Source organism: Schistocerca piceifrons, chromosome 2 (assembly GCF_021461385.2).
Source record: "Schistocerca piceifrons isolate TAMUIC-IGC-003096 chromosome 2, iqSchPice1.1, whole genome shotgun sequence".
NCBI lineage: Eukaryota > Metazoa > Arthropoda > Insecta > Orthoptera > Acrididae > Schistocerca > Schistocerca piceifrons.
In genome coordinates, this window is record NC_060139.1 from 467,798,721 (window position 1) to 467,818,367 (window position 19,647).

The 19,647-nt window shown below is 40.5% G+C and overlaps 2 protein-coding genes across 5 annotated transcripts in view; both read right to left on the bottom strand.

The window, feature by feature from the left end:
* Positions 1 to 15,879, bottom strand: part of LOC124777317 (dynein regulatory complex protein 9) — a 146,739-nt gene extending 130,860 nt beyond the window's left edge. Inside the window, exon 1 of the mRNA XM_047252673.1 lies at positions 15,717 to 15,879. The gene's annotated coding sequence lies outside the window, so the exon portion shown is untranslated. The remainder of the gene's footprint in view (positions 1 to 15,716) is intronic.
* Positions 1,777 to 13,917, bottom strand: LOC124777319 (protein mono-ADP-ribosyltransferase TIPARP-like). Of its 4 annotated transcripts, XM_047252675.1 has the most exons (3): positions 13,747 to 13,917; positions 4,230 to 4,363; positions 1,777 to 2,557 (listed from the first exon to the last, which is right to left on the bottom strand). In XM_047252675.1, the coding sequence occupies exons 2-3, from the start codon at positions 4,236 to 4,238 to the stop codon at positions 1,967 to 1,969; spliced, it is 600 nt and encodes a 199-aa protein (XP_047108631.1). In that variant the 5' UTR covers positions 4,239 to 4,363; positions 13,747 to 13,917; the 3' UTR covers positions 1,777 to 1,966. The 4 variants fall into 4 exon arrangements, with proteins under 4 accessions (XP_047108631.1, XP_047108632.1, XP_047108633.1 ...); XM_047252676.1 differs by lacking the exon at positions 4,230 to 4,363 and having other exon boundaries at positions 13,747 to 13,916; XM_047252677.1 differs by lacking the exon at positions 4,230 to 4,363 and having other exon boundaries at positions 13,790 to 13,827.
* Positions 15,880 to 19,647: the final 3,768 nt, after the last annotated feature.

A 19,647-nucleotide genomic window follows, 5' to 3' on the forward strand; every position in this document is an offset into this window, starting at 1 on the left:
GCAAACATCAGGAAATCAAGCACACTAATTTTAAAGAAGTAAAAACCTTACCTCTTCCTACATCTACATCAAAATTCTTCAAACCGATGAGATATGCATGGCACAGGGTACCTGCCATTGTACTAGTTATTAGTGTGTCTTCTCGTACCATTCACGTATGGAGTGCAGGAAGAATGATTGTTTGGCTGTCTCTTTGCATGCTGTAAATATTCTAATCTTATTTTCATGATACCTATGTGAGTGATATGTAGGGGGTTGTTGTGTATTCCTAAAGTCAACATTTGAAGCTGGTTCCAGAAACTTTGCTAATTGACTTTCTCAGAATAGTTTACTTCTACCTTCAAGAGTCTGCCAGTTCAGTTCTTTCAGCATCTCTTTAACACTCTCCTACAGGTCAAACAAATTTGTGACCATTCATGTTGCACTCCGCTGTATATGTTCAGTATCCCCCTTTAGTCCTATTTGGTAAGGGTCCCATACACTTGAGCAATATTCTAGAACTGGTCACATAGGTGATTTGCAAGAAATCTCTTTTGTAGACTGATTGCACTTCCCCGGTCTTCTACCAATAAACTGAAGTCTACCACCCAGCTTACCCATAACTGAGCCAAGGTGATCATTCCATTTCATATCCCTACAAAATGTTACAACCAGGCATTTGTATGAGTTGGCCAATTCCAACTGTGACTCACTGATATTATGGTCATACGTCACTACGCTTTTTCGTTTTGTGAACTGTACAATTTTACATTTTTGAACATTTAAAGCACGCTGCCAATCTTTGCACCACTTTTAAATCTTACCAAGATCTGACTGAATATTCATGCAGCTCCCTGACAGTACTTCCTACGAGACAACTGTATCATCTGCATGAAGTCTAAAGTTACTATTAATATTGTCCATAAGGCCATTAATATACAACATGACCAGTAAAGGTCCCAACACACTTCCCTGGGGCACACCTTAAGTTACTTCTACATCTGACAATGAATTTCCATCCAAGATAAAATGCTGTGACCTCCCTACCAAAAAGTCCTCAATCCAGCCACAAATTTCTCTTGATACCCCACACGTTTGTACTTTTGATAATAAGTGTAGGTGTAGTACTGAGTCAAATGCTTTTGGGAAGTCATGAAATACTGCATCTACCTGACTTCCAAACAAAGCTTTCAGTATGTAATGTGAGAAAAGTGCAAGTCGGGTTTCACACGATAGATATTTTTGGAGTCCATGCTGGTTAGCGTGTAGGAGGTCATTCAGTTCCTTGTTGCAATAATGAAAATACTAGGATAGAAACAACAAAGGAACACAAGGAAAGGTAACCACATGTCGGTAACTGGTTGATGTGCGGTACACAGATGTATGAACAGAAAATATATATCGTTAGCTTTTGATCTACCTCATTTTCTAAATTGCTCAAAAGAAGTTTTGCACCATCCTCATGATGCACACATTTTGTTATTTTTTGACTGGAAACCTTTCAATCAACGAGTATTTCTTTGATCACAGATCTCCAATGGGAGTGCTCAAACTGTTACCTGCTGTAAATCCATAGTGATGAGAGTTCTCCCTCCCACATTCAGTACTTAGAGAGACTTCATTATAACATGAATCCTACAACCCATTGTTCATCTATTACAGCAATGTACATAAAGTGATCAAATAAGACAACTTAGAAGGAAGAAAGCAAAAGTTTGCAGGCTGCACTTTGTAGACAGTACCTTTAAAACTGAATAAATCAGGTACTTCTTGTACACAAACTCAGACTTCAAAATGTGTAAGAATAGTTTTATTTATTTTTAAGATATATGACACATTTTCCGTAGATTTTTTTTCAATATGTAAATAGGGTAAGAATATACTGGCACTAAACTTGAGACAGAAAAAAAAAATTGTAAATCCCAGAATTATATTCCACAAAACACATACAAACATGGAAGAATCACTGCCAATTAAAATCTATCATTCAGTATAGCTCTGAATCATCATTATAATATATTACATATTCTGGATAAAACTCGTTATCAGAATACTTGACATAAACTTTGTCCTTGTTCCCAACAGTTGTATCACAACCTTTGGTGGGTATCTTAGTAGAGTATGAACCCTGGCATTTATTTGATACCAGTACACTTGCAACTATCATAGCTCTCGCACATCCAGCATTGCTATTACAATGTCTATTAGCGTACTTAGGATCTGGACTGAAGCTAACACCTCTGCCAAATTTTGTTCGTACAGAAAACCTCCAATCAAAGTTCTCACTAATGATGGATTGTACATTGTCTTCTGCTGTTGCATGGTACAATGTTACTTCTGACACGTGGCCATATCGTTTCCTGTACTCTGCCTTTTTTAGCTGGTAGCAGCTCCACAAATAAGGATTCTTAACTTTCACAACAGATGTGATATCCAAATCATATGGCATCATATCTATTATGTCTAAATCTTCATAATCACTGAGTTCCTCTTCTACAACTTCAGCAGACCGCCGCACTCTCCAGTATTTAGGAATATGTCTCCTTGCCAATTCTTTCATCGTTAACAATTCTGCAAACTAAACAAATCAGTGTAAGCTCTCAAATCAAAAAGTAAGCACAGTTCAAATTAGAACAGACAAAATTTTAGATAGTTTATAACATGAACTATAACTTTCTTGTAACAGCATTCAGTTTGCATGAGTCAACCCACACACAGGACCCACAGAGTAATTATCACACAGTGTTGAGCTTGGTTTTAAGTTTCAAACTACTGAGTTTTTACAACTTCTAACGATGTCTCCAGCACTGGGCATGAAATATTAGGCACAGAAAGATGCCTTGGACCACAGTGTAATGTTCACAAAACAAAAATTACCAAAGAGTAATTTCAGATCCAGAAATTACAAGTGACACAGTAGTCAAATGTAACAAAACTTCCTGGCAGATTAGAAGTTCGTTGGATTAGGAGTTGAACCTGGTCATTTCCCTTTTGTGCAAACTGGTTCACCAATTGAGGCACCTGAGCACATTTCACACCCCAGAGCAAAGAACCCTCCTGCACATTCCAAAACCATCAACTTAGCTTTAGGAAAAATAATTCGAGTAATAACTTTTTTTACACTGTCTTTGATGTTATCTAGAAAAAAATGTGCTTACTAATGACGACAAACCTATAAAAACAAAAAGTGAGGTAATATTTTCATTTTGTGTAATAACTGGCTGCTCATCTTAAAATGTTGACAAATGGTAATAATACACACAGACAATAGGAAAAAAATTTGGTGCCTGATGGTATATCTATGGACTATGTTACAGAGATTAGGTGTAATATTATAAGCCAATGTGAAACAGAATTACACGTGAAACCAAATGTAGAGAGGGTGAATATAAAAATGGTTTATTGATGGAAAGTGTGGTACATGTGTGAAGAGACTTTCACACAAACTATTCTTGAATATGACTGAAAAACTTTGGAATCTTCATCAATAAAAGGATATGTAATGTTAAGATTGTAAACAATCAATTTGCTCCACATGGAAGTACTGTGAGGATATTCACAGAAGTTAACTGATAACAGCTGAATGAAATGCATAGTTCTCAAAAAAATTTATGTTTAATTTTTTTTTATTGTTTTTGGGTGGGGGAAGAGTCAGGTTAAATTATAGCAACCACGAACCAAATACTGACTGATGATTTTAAAGTTTGGAAAAAAGATATCATTTGACTAAGGAATTTAAAGAACAGATAATGATAGTCAAGGCAGAACTCAATATGAAGAAACCACTGGGCAATAATAACAAATGGAGATGACCTACATAACTACTTTTAAAATATTCTGCCAAAGAGAAGCGAGTGTGAACACCCTCATGAAAAAGTATCTGTCATTATGTTTCTGAAACATACCTCAAGAGCACTGCATATTCTGGAAGAAAATGAGGTAAAGTAAATAATATAGTACTCTGAAGGGAACGATAGGATAAGAAGGTAATAGTAATCAAAATACATGAATCAAGTATTTCCATTTACAATCAAATTAATAAATATTATAATAAACCACAGTCATAGCAATTATGATATAAACATACCGAAACAAACAAAAAATTGTAGTGACAATGACAGTTTCTGAATCTGATTGTAATAGCGAGACACATATCCCCTATGTAACTTTATATGGTCTAACCATGGAATATTTATGCAACCACTGTTTCTTTGATTGTGGAAGTTGAAATTATATGCACTTCTCCTCACCTGAATCATACATTCTGTTAATAAGCCATTTGTATGAAACTGCAATGAGTATTGTGCAGGCTACAATGCATCTGTTTTTAAAACAGCTCACATCTGCCACATACCAGATATAGTGCATTGCTGGATGGTTGCTCCTACATTTGTATAAAATAGCCACTGTGAATGAAAGCACTTAGAAATTAATTTTCAGTTTTTATCTAATATAAAGCTCTCAGTTTGTCTGAAAAGGGAAGTTTACTACCATGTGTATTACCAGTCTTAATTTATAATTATGGGCCACAACTTTTAATGTGAAAAATATATATACTGATGCTTGCTTGGAGAACTAATAGCAAGAAGAATGTTGGGAATTACTTGCAGAGATAGGAAAGCATGCACACAGATCAAGCAACACACTGAAACAGAGGACCTATGGCTGTAATTAAAATGAAATAAGAGGTGGGCAGTACATGTATGCAAGTGTACAGATGCACAGCAGTTTAAATTCTATGCTGGAGTACAACAGAGAAGAACTTAATGGAAAGTGAGTAGATGGCATTAAAAAACATGCAAGAGAGATGTCAATGTACACAGCCAAAGACTGTAATGCACGGAAAATTCTGAGGGCACCTTTATCCAGCAGTCGATATCAAATAACTAAGCTGCTACTGATGAGGACTTCTGGGCCAGTTCTCAAATACAAAACTGTAGATCAACATCACTGTGGTTGTTCTTACTCTAGAGGCAACTTATTCAAATCCTGTTGATAGATAAAATGTTTCACTGTTTTACTAAATTGTATACCAATATCCTGGGCAAATCACCAACCTCTTCAAACTGTTTTCTCTAGCAAGACCATGAGACATGTTGATGATGATCCATCTATTAGATACAAACATCAAGCTTGGTCACACACTTGTGCTATTTAAGATGAGCAACCACCTCATTAATTTAAATAGCAAATACCCTACAGACATGTATGAAAATGTGTCGTAGCATTCAATTCTGACCTAATGAGTGAGCAAATAGCCATATTTCCATGGAAACACAATGCATGCAAACTGCTGGTCATTCCAGCACTTAATAAAATTGACTCCTTCCACATCGCTGAGAGTCCTCTTCTATCACAAAACTCTATGAGATACAGTGGTTGGATGGATGAATGAACAACTTACAGTGGTTGGATGGATGAACGAACAACTTACAATCAGATTGCTGCTCAAAATTTTGTAACAGACAGATGTTTTTAAAACTGTATCATGCATTTTTTATATTTATTTATTTATTTGTCCATATATAGGCCTATCTCTTTTTCAGTACATATATAGTACACAGGATATTGGACACAATATTTTTAGCTATTGGTTTTTCAAATGTCAAACATACATTATTTAAATTTCTATGACAAATTGGAACTATACAGTTAATAATTACAAATTTCTGAAATACTGTATATTTATAACTTATTTCTACAATTAACGATACAAATTAGATTTTTTCTTGCATAAGATACTGTGAGATTGAATAGTAGCTGTAGTGTCGGTAGCTGGACCGACACCGTGATGTGGATTGCTGAAAAGGAATGCTAGACTAAAGCTGTAGCCGATAGTGCACGCACGGCAATAAGCATACGGGCGTGAAGTCTGGAACATAAAAACTTATGAATGAATAAGAAGAAAAGTATGTAGATGCTTTTTACTTAACTTTTAATAATTCCTTGGAATACATCTCTCTTGATTACTCGTAAGCTATAGGCACTGATACAAATGGCTCCTTGCTAGTTCGTAGCCATTAACTTAGCTGATGGCTATTATGTCTCTCGGCTAATGAGAGAGAAAGGCTTCGTACAACTGGGCGATAGCTAGGTTCGCGTACAACTGGGCGGTAGCTTGGTTCTCGTACAACTGGGGCGAGTCCACTCTCGTATCACGAGACCTGCCTAGGTGGTGGCGCTAGGTCTGCGATCACAGTGGCGACACGCGGGTCCGACATGTACTACATGGACCGCGGCCGATTTAAGCTACCACCTAGCAAGTGTGGTGTCTGGCGGTGACACCACATTCCTCCCCCGCAAATCGGCGAACGGTCGTGTAATAAGGCTTCCGCCCGCCGTGGGGAGGACCACATGTTGACGTATGCGATGAGGTGGGGAGCCTAACAACAGGCGAGGCTGTGCCACCCGCACCCGGCCATCCGGTCCGAGGGGAGCTAGGAAACGCCTGCAAAACTAGTCCAGGGTGCACGTCAACATGCGGTGTATGCGCCCGTAAAGAAACATGAGGGGCCAAAGTGTCGACCTCCATTGCGTCGGGGTAGCCGACGCGCGATGACGTCATGTGGTCCGGAGCGGTCGGGAGTTCCATGGCGGAGGACAGCTGGTCACGGGAAGCGATCGGCGGCGCGTGACCCTGGGAGGCGCTTGGCGGCTGCAACGAAGCGTCGAATGCGGTCGGCGCCGGCGGGAGAACAAGCGGCGGCGGCGGCGGCTGCTGCTGCTGCTGCGGCGGCGGCGGCGGCGCGTCGCCATCGGGCAAAATGGAAGGCATCGTCGGTAACACCTGGGGATGAGGCGAGCCAGTAGATGGGTCCCCAGGGCGCTGACCGGATGGCACCGTCGCTGAAAGCAGACGGGGAGCGGCAGAACCCGAGCGACGACAGAGGCGCAGCTGATTGAGATGCCGACGCACCTCACCAGAGGCCCCCAAAACCAAATACATCGCGCGGCCGAGGCAGCGAAGAATGCGCCCTGCGAGCCAACGCCGTGAACCTCGATAGTTGCGATAAAATACAACGTCGCCTGGAGCAAAAGCAGGAGTCTGCCGCTGCACAGGAACCTGATGCGGCGGATGCAGCAAAGACATCAAGGTGCGATGAGGACGACCATGGAGCAACTCAGCCGGCGAGCGCCCATCTCGGGGCTGAGAGCGATACGAAGACAAAAAGAGCAACAATGCGTCCTCCCGAGAATGCGACTCTTTCAATTTCAACATCTGTGACTTGAACGTCCGGACCAATCGTTCAGCGGCACCGTTGGACTGAGGCGAAAACGGCGCGGATGTCAGATGTTGAATACCATTGGCCTGGCAGAATGACTGAAATTCCGCGGACATGAATTGTGGGCCATTGTCGGAAACAATAGTCTGCGGAAGACCTTCAATGCAAAAGATAGCAGACAACGCTTGGATGGTGGCGGAGGACGTCGTGGAAGACATCCGGACAACAAAAGGAAAATTACTGAAGGCGTCGACCAGAACCAACCATCGAGCATTCCAGAATGGACCAGCAAAATCAATGTGCAAGCGTTGCCAAGGGGAAGTGGCTTTTGGCCACGCAAAGACTTTCCGCGGCGGTGCGGACTGTTGTTCGGCACACGCCGGGCACGAAGAACACATATTCGTAATCGCAGCATCGATTCCGAACCAAGTACAGTGCTGACGAGCAAGTTGTTTCGTTCGCACTATACCCCAATGTCCTTGGTGAAGAAGCCGTAAAACAGAGGACTGTAACGAACGTGGGACCACGACTCTGGACTGATCATTATCAGAACGCAACAACAAAACACCACGTCGAACAAAAAGTCTCTCCTTGTGATCAAAAAATCGGCGAACCAACGGGTCCTCGATCCGATACTTTGAAAAAGGCCATTGCGTAGCAACAAAACGTAAAACAGTAGCAAGGACAGGGTCAGCAGCTGTGGCTGTAGCTACACGACGAAAATCAATCGGAAACGATTCGACCACTTCATCGGTTTCCGAATCAATGAACATGCAAGCAAGTTCGGAAGAATCGAATGCTTTATCCTCAGCAACAGGCAAACGGGACAACGCATCGGCGTTTCCGTGCTTAGCAGTGGACCGATACAAGATATCGTAGCGGTACTGCGAGAGGAAAATAGACCAGCGAATGAATTTCTGCGCTGTACGTGGAGGTACAGGCTTGGTCGGATGAAAAAGCGATGTCAAAGGTTTGTGGTCTGTGATGATGGTAAAGTGACGACCATACAAGAAATCATGGAACTTAGTAACACCAAACACGAGAGCCAAAGCTTCTTTCTCTATCTGTGAATAATTTCTTTGCGCAGACGAGAGCAATTTGGACGCAAAGGCAATAGGGCGATCATGGGAGCCAACTTTGTGCGCAAGCACAGCACCGATCCCGAAATCCGATGCATCTACCATCAACAAAAGGGGTTTCTGGGGATCGAATGGCGTAAGGCAAGTATTAGAAAGCAACGCCGATTTCAACTGGCGAAAGGCGCGTTCACATTCCGGCGTCCAGACGAACGGAACACCTTTACGGCGTAAGCGATGAAGCGGAGCTGAAATGGAAGAGGCATTGCGCACATATTTATTGTAATAATTAATTTTACCCAACACACTCTGTAGCTGTTTGAGATTTTGAGGGGACGGCAAGTCTTGTATGGCACGGAGGTGCTCTGGACTCGGATGTATGCCTTGGGCATTAATGACATGTCCCAGGTATGGTAAGTCACGAGCAAAAAACACACATTTGTCCTTCCTCAAGCGAAGACCATTGTGCCGCAAGACCTGAAATAATGTTCGTAAGTTCGCAAGATGATCTTCTTCTGTCTGTCCGGAGATCACTATATCGTCCAGATAGTTTGCTGCAGTAGGGACCGACGCACAAATAGTTTGTAAATATTGCTGAAACAAGGCCGGGGCGGATGCACACCCGAATGGCAGTCTTTTGAAGCGGTACAATCCAAGATGCGTGTTAACCACCAATACGCGCTGGGATTCGTCGTCCACCGGTATTTGCAAGTACGCATCGGCTAGGTCCAACTTTGAAAAATATTTTCCCGGGCACAGTTTAGCAAAAAGATCTTCCGGGCGGGGCAAAGGAAAAGTAGCAGTCACTAGCTGTGGATTCACTGTGGCCTTGAAGTCCACGCAAAGTCTCAATTTTCCGGAAGGTTTTGGCAAAATGACTAAGGGTGAGGCCCAGAGAGAAGCTTGCACACGTTCAATGACACCCTGTGATTCGAGATCGTGTAACGTTCTTGCGACCTCATCACGCAATGCGTGGGGAACATTGCGCGCCCTGAAAAATTTCGGTTGCGCGTTTACCTTCAGTTCTAAATGTGCTTCATAGTTTTTAGCGCAACCTAAGCCCGGTGCAAAAATGTCTGCAAATTCGTCACACAGCCGAGAAACACTGTCTGTAGGCACAGTCTGATTCACAGATAGGACCTGATTTACAATAGACATGTTAAACAACTTAAATAAATCTAGACCAAATAAGTTCACTGCAGAAGAAGAACGAAGAACGTAAAATGACACAAGTTTTGTTTGTCCCTTGAATGTTGCAAGAAGGCTGCACTGTCCTAACACAGGAATTTTCTGTCCGGAATATGTAGTTAGCTTAACATTTGCGGAACGCAACGGAGGTTTGCCCAGTTGTTTGTACGTGTCGTGATTGAGCAATGAAACTGCAGCTCCGGTATCGAGCTGGAATGGTATCACTTGGCCGTCAAAGTCTAAGTCCACAAAAAGTTTATTGTTCTGCTGACGACAAGAGCGACTGTTTTGTGCAATTGGAACAGACACTGGTACAGAATCACTTGCTAATTGACGTGATTTCCGGCGACGTCGACGCACAGTTTTTGTGGGACGATCACAGTTACTGTTAGAGAAAGTGTCACTGGACGAAGTGGAATTAACGACATGAATGTCCATAGGCGAAGGTCCACGAGCCTGAGTGTCCTTGGTTCGATTCCGGCGCGAAGCAAAAGGCCTGGAATGATTGTGATTGTCTGATCTGAGCTTTTTCTGGCAAACACTTTGAACATGTCCTTTCTTATTGCAGAAAAAGCAAATAGCTTGGCGTGACGGGCAATGTTCACGCGAATGTCTAGTAGCACACCGCGGGCATGATTTCACTACATTTGTGGGCTGGCGCGGCACACCTGGCTTAGCACGCGGCGGTCGCTGTGTCGCCGTGCGCGAGGCCCAGTTACCGGGCCGCGCAGCGCGTCCAGCGGGCCGGTTAATGTTACACACGGCTGGCGAAGTTTCAAAAGATTCCTGAGCACAGTCCAGTGTGTCCTGTCTATCCAATATGTCTATCACTTGTTGAAGGGAGGGATTAACTAGTTTCAAAATTTGCTCCCGTATGCGAACATCAGAAACGTTCTGTGCAATTGCATCACGCACCATTGTATCTGAATAAGAAAGACCACAGTCACATTCAAAGGCACAGTCCCTAGTAAGTCCTTGCAATGTTGCTACCCACTCCCTATTAGTTTGACCGGCCGTACGTTTTGTACGAAAGAACGTATACCGTTTTGCAACCACATTAACTGTTTCTTTGAAATAGGCATCTAAGGCAGACAAAATTTCCTCGTATGACAAAGTTGCTACGTCGCGGCGGGGAAACAATTTCACTATCACACGGTATGTGGACACACCGACACAAGAAAGCAAAAACGGCTGCCGCTCATTACCTTGAATTCTGTAGGCAGCAAGGTGAAAGGCGAACTGACGAGACCACTCTTGCCAGGTCTCGTGGTTCGGGTCGTAGTGCCTAAAAGGCGGTGCAACGGCAGGTTGTGGCTGCGGTAGCGGTGAAGCGGCTGCGGCCGCATCGGTGTGCAGCGCACGTTGACCCTGGACGAGCTGTCCAAGGGCATCCAGTAACGCCTGCGTCTGCTGATTCTGCAAGCGATAAAATTCGGACAGTACATCTGGAGAATGTGGCGAAGCCATGACACAATAATGTAAGCAATCAGAAATAAATGTAAGCAATCAGAAAAAGGTCCTTTTCCCTCGTCGCCAATAATTGTAGTGTCGGTAGCTGGACCGACACCGTGATGTGGATTGCTGAAAAGGAATGCTAGACTAAAGCTGTAGCCGATAGTGCACGCACGGCAATAAGCATACGGGCGTGAAGTCTGGAACATAAAAACTTATGAATGAATAAGAAGAAAAGTATGTAGATGCTTTTTACTTAACTTTTAATAATTCCTTGGAATACATCTCTCTTGATTACTCGTAAGCTATAGGCACTGATACAAATGGCTCCTTGCTAGTTCGTAGCCATTAACTTAGCTGGTGGCTATTATGTCTCTCGGCTAATGAGAGAGAAAGGCTTCGTACAACTGGGCGATAGCTAGGTTCGCGTACAACTGGGCGGTAGCTTGGTTCTCGTACAACTGGGGCGAGTCCACTCTCGTATCACGAGACCTGCCTAGGTGGTGGCGCTAGGTCTGCGATCACAGTGGCGACACGCGGGTCCGACATGTACTACATGGACCGCGGCCGATTTAAGCTACCACCTAGCAAGTGTGGTGTCTGGCGGTGACACCACAGTAGCAGTTTTTCAGAAGGTAGGATGACACAGACTTTTTAAAGCTTTGTAGTTCAAGAAGAGATTTTATATGTCTTGGTAATCTGTTGCAAAGTTTTGTCCCTGCATGATATACACCTTTTTGGCATAATGTGGTGCTACAATGATAAACACGTATGTCACTGTCTGACCTGTTACTGTAATCATGGGCACTTTTGTTTTGAGGAAAAAGGTTTTCTTTATCCTTTTTTTTTTTTTTTTTTTTTTTTTTTTTTTTTTTTTTTTTTACATGTGTGACTACTTCCAGTGTATAAATGCAGGGAAGGGGTAGGATCTTTAGATCGTTAAAGAAAGGTTTGCATGGTTTTCTGCTGCTCACTTGTTTCATTATTCTTATGATTGCCTTTTGTTTCCTGAAAACTGTTATGGCCTGGTGTACATTTCCCCAGAAAATAATACCATAGTTCAGTATAGAATGTACATGAGCAAAGTATACAGCCCTAACTGTTTCTGCACTAGTATTGTTGCAGAGAATTGTTACTAGCCTACATAGCTTATTTTTGCTAGTTTTGAATTTAGGTTCAAATGGCTCTGAGCACTATGGGACTTAACTTCTAAGGTCATCAGTCCCCTAGAACTTAGAACTAATTAAACCTAACGAACCTAAGGGCATCACACACATCCATGCCTGAGGCAGGATTCGAACCTGCGACCGTAGTGGTCGCGCAGTTCCAGACTGTAGCGCCTACAACCGCTCAGCCACCCTGGCCGGATTTTGAATTTAGGGCTGTGATGTGAGTGCTCCATTTAAGATTTTCCTGGATATGAATCCCAAGAAATTTAGTTTCACTGACAGCACTAATGTTTTGGTTATCTATACATATTACAGGTTGTGCCGGATTTTTATTTTGATCAGTGTGGAAATTCATGAGTACCGTTTTTTGGGGATTAATATTAGCTTGTTTCTGGTAAACTATTCAGACACTCCTTTTGTAATATCTTTTGGAGATGCAGTAAGATTTTCTTCTTTATTCCCATCAATAAACTGGTGTCATCTGCAAACAGTACTGGTTCAGAATCCTTAGCATGTGATGGGAAATCATTAACGCAGACCAAAAAAAAAAAAAAGAAAGGGACCTAAAATGGAGCCCTGTGGAACACCATGACTTGTGATATGGTGTACTACAAAAAACTCCATTTTTTAGTTGAAATATAGGCTACAGTAGTTGTGCCTCTGATACAAAATATTCAAGAAACTTACTCGAAATAACAGATACATTAAATCTGTCAATGAAAAAAGAGATTTTATGAAATATGGACAGCACAGTAATGGCATTCTGTGTGACTTAACACTACAGGATATCAAGAGAACCACCAATAATGTGGCAGGCAATGGAAATGAAGCTGACACAGAGACAGATGAAGTGCAAGTGTGGGGGACGTATCAGTAGTTGTCAAATTAGACACTGGAAGCAAAGCAGTGCAAGTGGAGGCTCCATATCAACCAGTGTAACTAGACATGGAAGGCAAAACAGCACAAGAGTAAGCACGACGAATAAAAATTAAGCCCACTCGTTGCAGACATCCACCAGCTTGAGGACTCTTCATGGTGTTAGGTCAAAACATTAGCCCCACATTTTTTCTTAAAAATAAGCGACAAATAAGACAAAAAACGAGCAAGTAAGTAAATCAGAATACTCAATTAAACTGGCAACTCGGGAATTTGCAATCTGGAAATAAACCAGAAGTGACGACAACGTCCTAGACAAAGCAAAAAACTCCTCGTGGAAGCAAAACATGAAACGCCAGACATTAGCGTAAGGTACAAAAAATGTATTACTCTGCTTCTTTTACACGTGTATGTGCGGCAAGAATGGATAAGAACATAAAGATCTCGTTTCGTGTGTTACTGAACACCCCGTACTCCTCTTGCATTCTATAGACTGTACTGTGTGCCAATTGCAGAGTTGAGTTGCCATTACTCAGAAACAAACACCCACAGATAACTCTCAGTATTGTTATCTACAAGTGCAGCAAATCAGATGAAGTCCGAAGCAAAAGAACCACATCAGCTAGATTCTCAACTTCCAACATTAACACAGTGTTACCATTCTGGTCATTCCGCTTGACTTAGTTCCCTGTATATCTATCATCGCAAGACATGATTGTGGATATTCATGACAATGGTATATGACACTGGAACAAGTTTTAATTACGTAATAATGTACATTACTTAAAAGATGACACTCGTATATGAAGCACTGCTTTCTTGTTACCGGTATATTAGGCCGGTATTACACAATCAAATTTCTTTGTCCAATATCTTTGTCAAAGATATCTGATAGTGTAATAGGGACTTTGTCAAATGTCGTCCAATATTTGATCAAATCTAGGGCCTCACTGTATATTTGATCAAAGAAACCGCTTGTCTTCTGTTCACTGCAATGTGACATGTTACCACATGGAGCGCTAGCATCGCTGCAGGGTTCTGTCGTCTGTAGTGTTTTTATAACCATTGCCGGTAAATACAATTGGTGTGTGCCGACAACTACAAAATTAATAGAGATGTCTGAAGCTGTTGAGGCGCTTTACAACGTGAGGCATCCTGAATACAAAAATAGATTAAGAAGATTGGAGACGTGACCTAACCTAACATAACCCTCTCCTGTAGCAAGGAATCGGAGTGTTACAGTGAGCCAGTCTTCTGAAGATGTAGCAGTTCTTAAGTGAATATTGTGCTTTGTGATATGAGGATACACTTCATTGAGCACATACAGAAATGTATGCTCATCCATTCTTAAGTAATTGATGTACGACTTGACGTCTTCCACTGTAAGCTCACGTAACAAGTTTTGTTGAATGCTTTTATCGTGTCGTCGTAAAACCCACGGCTTCACCCAGATTAGATTAGTTTTTCGTTCCATAGATCCGTGCTGAGGAGATCCTCGTGGATGTGGAACATGTCGATTTTTTTAAGCTGAAATGACAATACTAATAGTATGAATAAATACATCATTTGTTTCTACTAAAAACTTCGCCAATGGAGTAGGAGTTGGCCAGTAGTAAGCCTTTCAGGCTCCTTTTAAGCTATTTCTAACTAAATTTTTTTATGTTTCCTGGCAAATTATTGAAGATGAGTGTTCCTGAGTAGTGGACCCCTTTTTGAACTAAAGTAAGTGCTTTTTAAGTCCTTGTGCAGATCATTTTTGTTCCTGGTATTGTATGTATGAACTGAGTTGTTTGTTGGAAAAAGAGATATATTATTTACGACAAATTTCATTAAGAAGTAAATATACTGAGAGGCAGTAGTTAGTATACCCAGTTCTTTGAAGAGGTTTCTGCAGGAGGTCCGTGAATTTACTCCACAAATAATACGTATTACACGCTTTTGGACCTTGAAAACTTTTGTTTGACTTAAAGATTTACCCCAAAATATTATCCCATATGACATTATGGAATGAAAGTATGCAAGCTTTTTCATTTTTATGTTGCCTATGTCTGCTAACACTCGAATTGCAAATACAGATTTGTTAAGGCCTTTTTGCAGTTCTGTGGTGTGCTCCTCCCAACTGAATATATTATCAAGTTGTAATCCCAGGACTTTTAAGACTGTCAACCTCGTATGTATGGTTCCATTTTTTCCCCCCACTTCTTTTCCGCATGTGCACACAATGCAATTGGAGTACGTAGAACTGCTGCGGTTAATAACAAGTTGTTGTCAGCCATCTTGAACTTTGACGAAAAATTTGATGACAGTGTAATACCCCTTCTAGCGCTACGTCAAAGATCTTTGTCAAATATATTGGACGGAATATTGGATCACATCTTTGATCAAATCTTTGACAAAGAAATTTGATAGTGTAATACCGGCCTTAGCGACTTGTAGAATTCGAAGTTCGGCGGAAGCAGCAGCTCACTATCAAACTTGTCAACCTTGTCCCACAACAACTAAACAACTATTAAAATGCATGCCGGTGCTACAAAAAAGGAGATGGCACAACTAAATACAAGGACCCATAGCGCCGCTACGCTTGAGTTTTCCTGTGGTAAAAACATTCAAGTCTTATAGATTACGGATTACAGAAAAAGCTTTCGCTCAAGAGATAATTTAAACATCCACTCCCAAGGGAAGCAAAGCGAAAATTGTTTTCCAACATAAGCAACATTCAGTAAATATTAAATGAAGGTAGTAAAAAAACTTACCACTTCTCTCCAACACTTCCTTCGTTCTTGTAAAAGAACAGCCTACGTATGCTATAACATCGACGATTGAAAACTGCAGTACATCACCGAACAGGTATGCCAACATAGTTTCATAAGTAAAAGGAAAGCCACATCATGCGTAAGCAGATAACCAACGCAAGAAACACTTGGGTGTTATAAACGATAAATATGTCTTCACTGTATCGTAAGACTTATGGAAACAGAGATTTAAACGTATGATGTTCAGTTTAATATTACCTAAGTGTAAATATTCAAGAATTGTATTCTACATACATTATTTTACAGTGATATTGGCTTCATCATACAGGATGTAGTATTACGTACATAATAATAAAATAAACTAATGTCAATACATTATTGTATATATTTTAAGCATGTTAGTGTACCAAATTACACCAGGGTAGTTTCTGAAATTCATGGACGTTATCCGAATCAAAAGAAGCGAGACAAGTGCGTGACATCCTGTTATCAAATCATCATAATCCAGCGATACCCGTGTCCAGAATTATAGTTTATTCGAACAAATGCATGACGATGGCGGGTGAAATGGTCTGTACTGAAATATTCAGTACATTTTTCGCAATTTTGTGTTGATAAATATCCGAAGTTCCATAACATCTATATATATCAATTAATATTTACTGAATGTTACTTATGCTGGAAAACGTTTTATGCTTTGCTCTTCTTGTAGTTGAATGTTTAAATTATCTCTTGAGTGAAAGCTTTTACTCTGATCCGTAATCAGCGACTTAATTTTTTTTACCACTGGAAAACTCAACGGCAGCGGGGCTTTGGCGCCTGGTATTTGGTTGTGACGTCTCCTTTTTGTAGCACCGGCATGCATATTAATTGTTGTGGGACAGGGTTCGCAATGTGTGTGTGCGTGTGTGTGTGTGTGTGTGTGTGTGTGTGTGTGTGTGTGTGTTAATTAGCAACCTGTAGCTGCCAGTCAAACGTGGACAAAATTACACTTGTCCACGTTTGACTGGCAGCTACAGGTTGCTATAAAAACACACACACACACACACACACACACACACAGAGCTGTCGGATTTGAAGAGAAACATGGTTCTTTTATCGCTACGGCGTACAATATTGTTCCGCTAGGACTTATGGTTCGCAATGAGCGTGGCGTAAACATTCCGTAGCTACCCGACGTCAGTCGATGACAAAAAAAAAAAAAAAAAAAAAAAAAAAAAAAAAAAAAAAAAAAAAAAAAAAAAAAAAAAAAGAGCCACGTCAAAGTTTGCCGTTGGAGACGTATTCGCACAAGAAACAAAAGTCGACAGTCGGCGCGGTGGCTGATGGGAGCGACTAACGGGAAGTGCCTGGTCGCTTCCATTTACCGTTAGCCACAGCCACCGAGCCCGGCGAGCCGCGTGTCAACTTTGTATGCGAGTGTATTACCAGTATCACGTTGTGATTTTGGCCTCCAGAAGCTGTCAAATTTCTTTTCTACATTTTAGACCTATAAGAATAAATCATTAACACTGCATTGTGTGTTTCTTGCATCATTTCACGAGTTAATGCATGATATATTACTATGTGACAGTAGCAATTTATAGTTACACGGTTTTCTACAGCATCTGCAATGAATAAAGTGAATCGTTCTTGATGTTTGAATTTTTTAAACATCAATACATTTGTATTACATGATCACAGATGACTGTGATTATGCGAAAAGAATCGCAGCTACGTGTCCTGTGGTTGTCTCACGGAAGTGAGAACACCATGCAAAGTAACCAACTGTTTCCGAAGCAAACATACCATATTTGTTGATACCTGCGGATTATGTTTATGGGTATTTTCACTAATATACCATAGTGCCGGGCACTGAATACATCACCAAAACGATTCATTTTCCTTGCGGTTTGCGGTGCTAAATCGTCGGAAAAAGTGACATCGGTGGCTAATCATTCTACCAAAACAGTCGTTAAAATTATGAGTTTATAGACAACAAAGCACAACTGAATATTGTGTTCAAGATTGCAACAGCATAAGAACAAGGTAATAATTTACTACTGGTATTATAATCTGCCTTCTGTAAAGACCAGATTAGAGCGAAAGTTACTTTAGTGAAGTTCTATGTGAGCTAAACCGCCATCACGTCCTAGAACAACAGTAATCAGTGCCAATTAAAGTGTACAAAACAACTGAGGTGCCTACTACATACTGTATGTCAAATGTTGAAATGTTTGCTGTTGCTAAACATTCTGGTCAGAAATGTGAAATCCGCAATCCTACATACAGTGCTATTTTTTCACCAACTCTTCCATTTTAAGATGGGGAAACAATAATTCCTTTTTCTTAATTTTACATGTCATTGATTTCAATCAGGCCTACTGTCTTACAACTGCAAAATCACTCTCTTCATATTTGAATTTGTAATTTTGTACTAGTAGCCCATTCAGATTTTACTTGGCAGATTATATTAATGCCATTCTGTTGCTATATTTATTATGAAGTCAGTACTTCCCCATTTGAAACCATTCAATATTTTTGAGATATATCAAGCCATATGGGGTGTAGTTTGAATGTGGCTAAAAGGAATGTTTACAGTATAGCATACTATTGCCAACAAAAATTCTTGGAGGCAGAATGTGTAAGTAAAGCTTTACGTTGGCAATTTTATCATTAACAGTTTAACTCTGTTTACAGAATTCTGCTTAATCATTATGTAGCCTACACTGCATCTCCCTGCAGTTAATTTCTGCTTTAAACATAGCTGCACTACTTTATTAAGTTTTTCCATGTTGAGAACTGTGCATCTTTAGCAGACTCTTATACAGTTGTAGGAGCATTTTCTGTTCAATTCAACTGTGCTATGGCATTTACTTATTGACAAATGAAAGTGTCTTCGAAATGAAAGTACAGTCTATTAATCACAATAACAACTTCTTCTGCAAAATATGTGATATGCAAGTTTAGTTTTGTTCATGATCATTTTGCATCACTTACATGAGATAAGAATTGTAATAATACCATGTAGGGTATGCATAGCACTGTTCTACATAGTAAAATAATAAATATAAAATAAAATTTTTAAAATTCAGAAAATTGATACAATGAACTAATGCACTGGTCTTACTTACACTCTGTTGACAAGTAAATAATGAGTTGACATACATGCAGTATAATTTGAATAAAACATTTATCACACCACTTAGAATTACAAGAGCATACAAACAAACTAGGCCTATGACATTCACAATGTGAACAGCACGATTCAAGTGACAATGAAGAAATGCATCTGTACGTAAACTTCTCAAGTGGGCTCATTTATACGTACACTTTCGAATATGTACAAAGACGGTACTGTAAGTATTTTTAACTGCATGAATGAGGGCCTGTAGTGTGTTTGTGGAGAGCTGTGTCTGATAATTCTAATGGTCCTTTCCTGTCATTTAAAAAAGTCTTTCAAGGGAGATTTTGGTACACCCCAGAACATTATTCCATAAGACACAATAGAATGAATGGAAATAAGCAATATACATGTCATTTTTATAAATCAAGAATAATAGGGGGCCAAGAACTCTACCCTGTGGGACACCTGCTTCCACTTTATTAGCATCTGATACTCATTTTCTTTTTTGCCTATTATGAGATGAGATGAGTTCCACAAACTGAGTTCTAGCTTGGAGACAGGATTCAAATAATTTCCTCCCAATTCTCCTGATGCGTATTGCCTCCAGTTTGTCAGGGATAATTTGATTTACTGTATCAAAGGCCTTGGAAAGATCTAGGTTGATTTCCACTACACTTTTGTTGTTTAAATTTCTAATGATCTCTTTCTTATGGGCTGTTTCTGTGCTGTGATCTGTATGAAAATCATGCATGTTACAATTCAGGAGATTAAAAGTGTCAAGGTAGATCATGAGTCTGATTTTCATCTGTTTTATGAAGCTTTTTG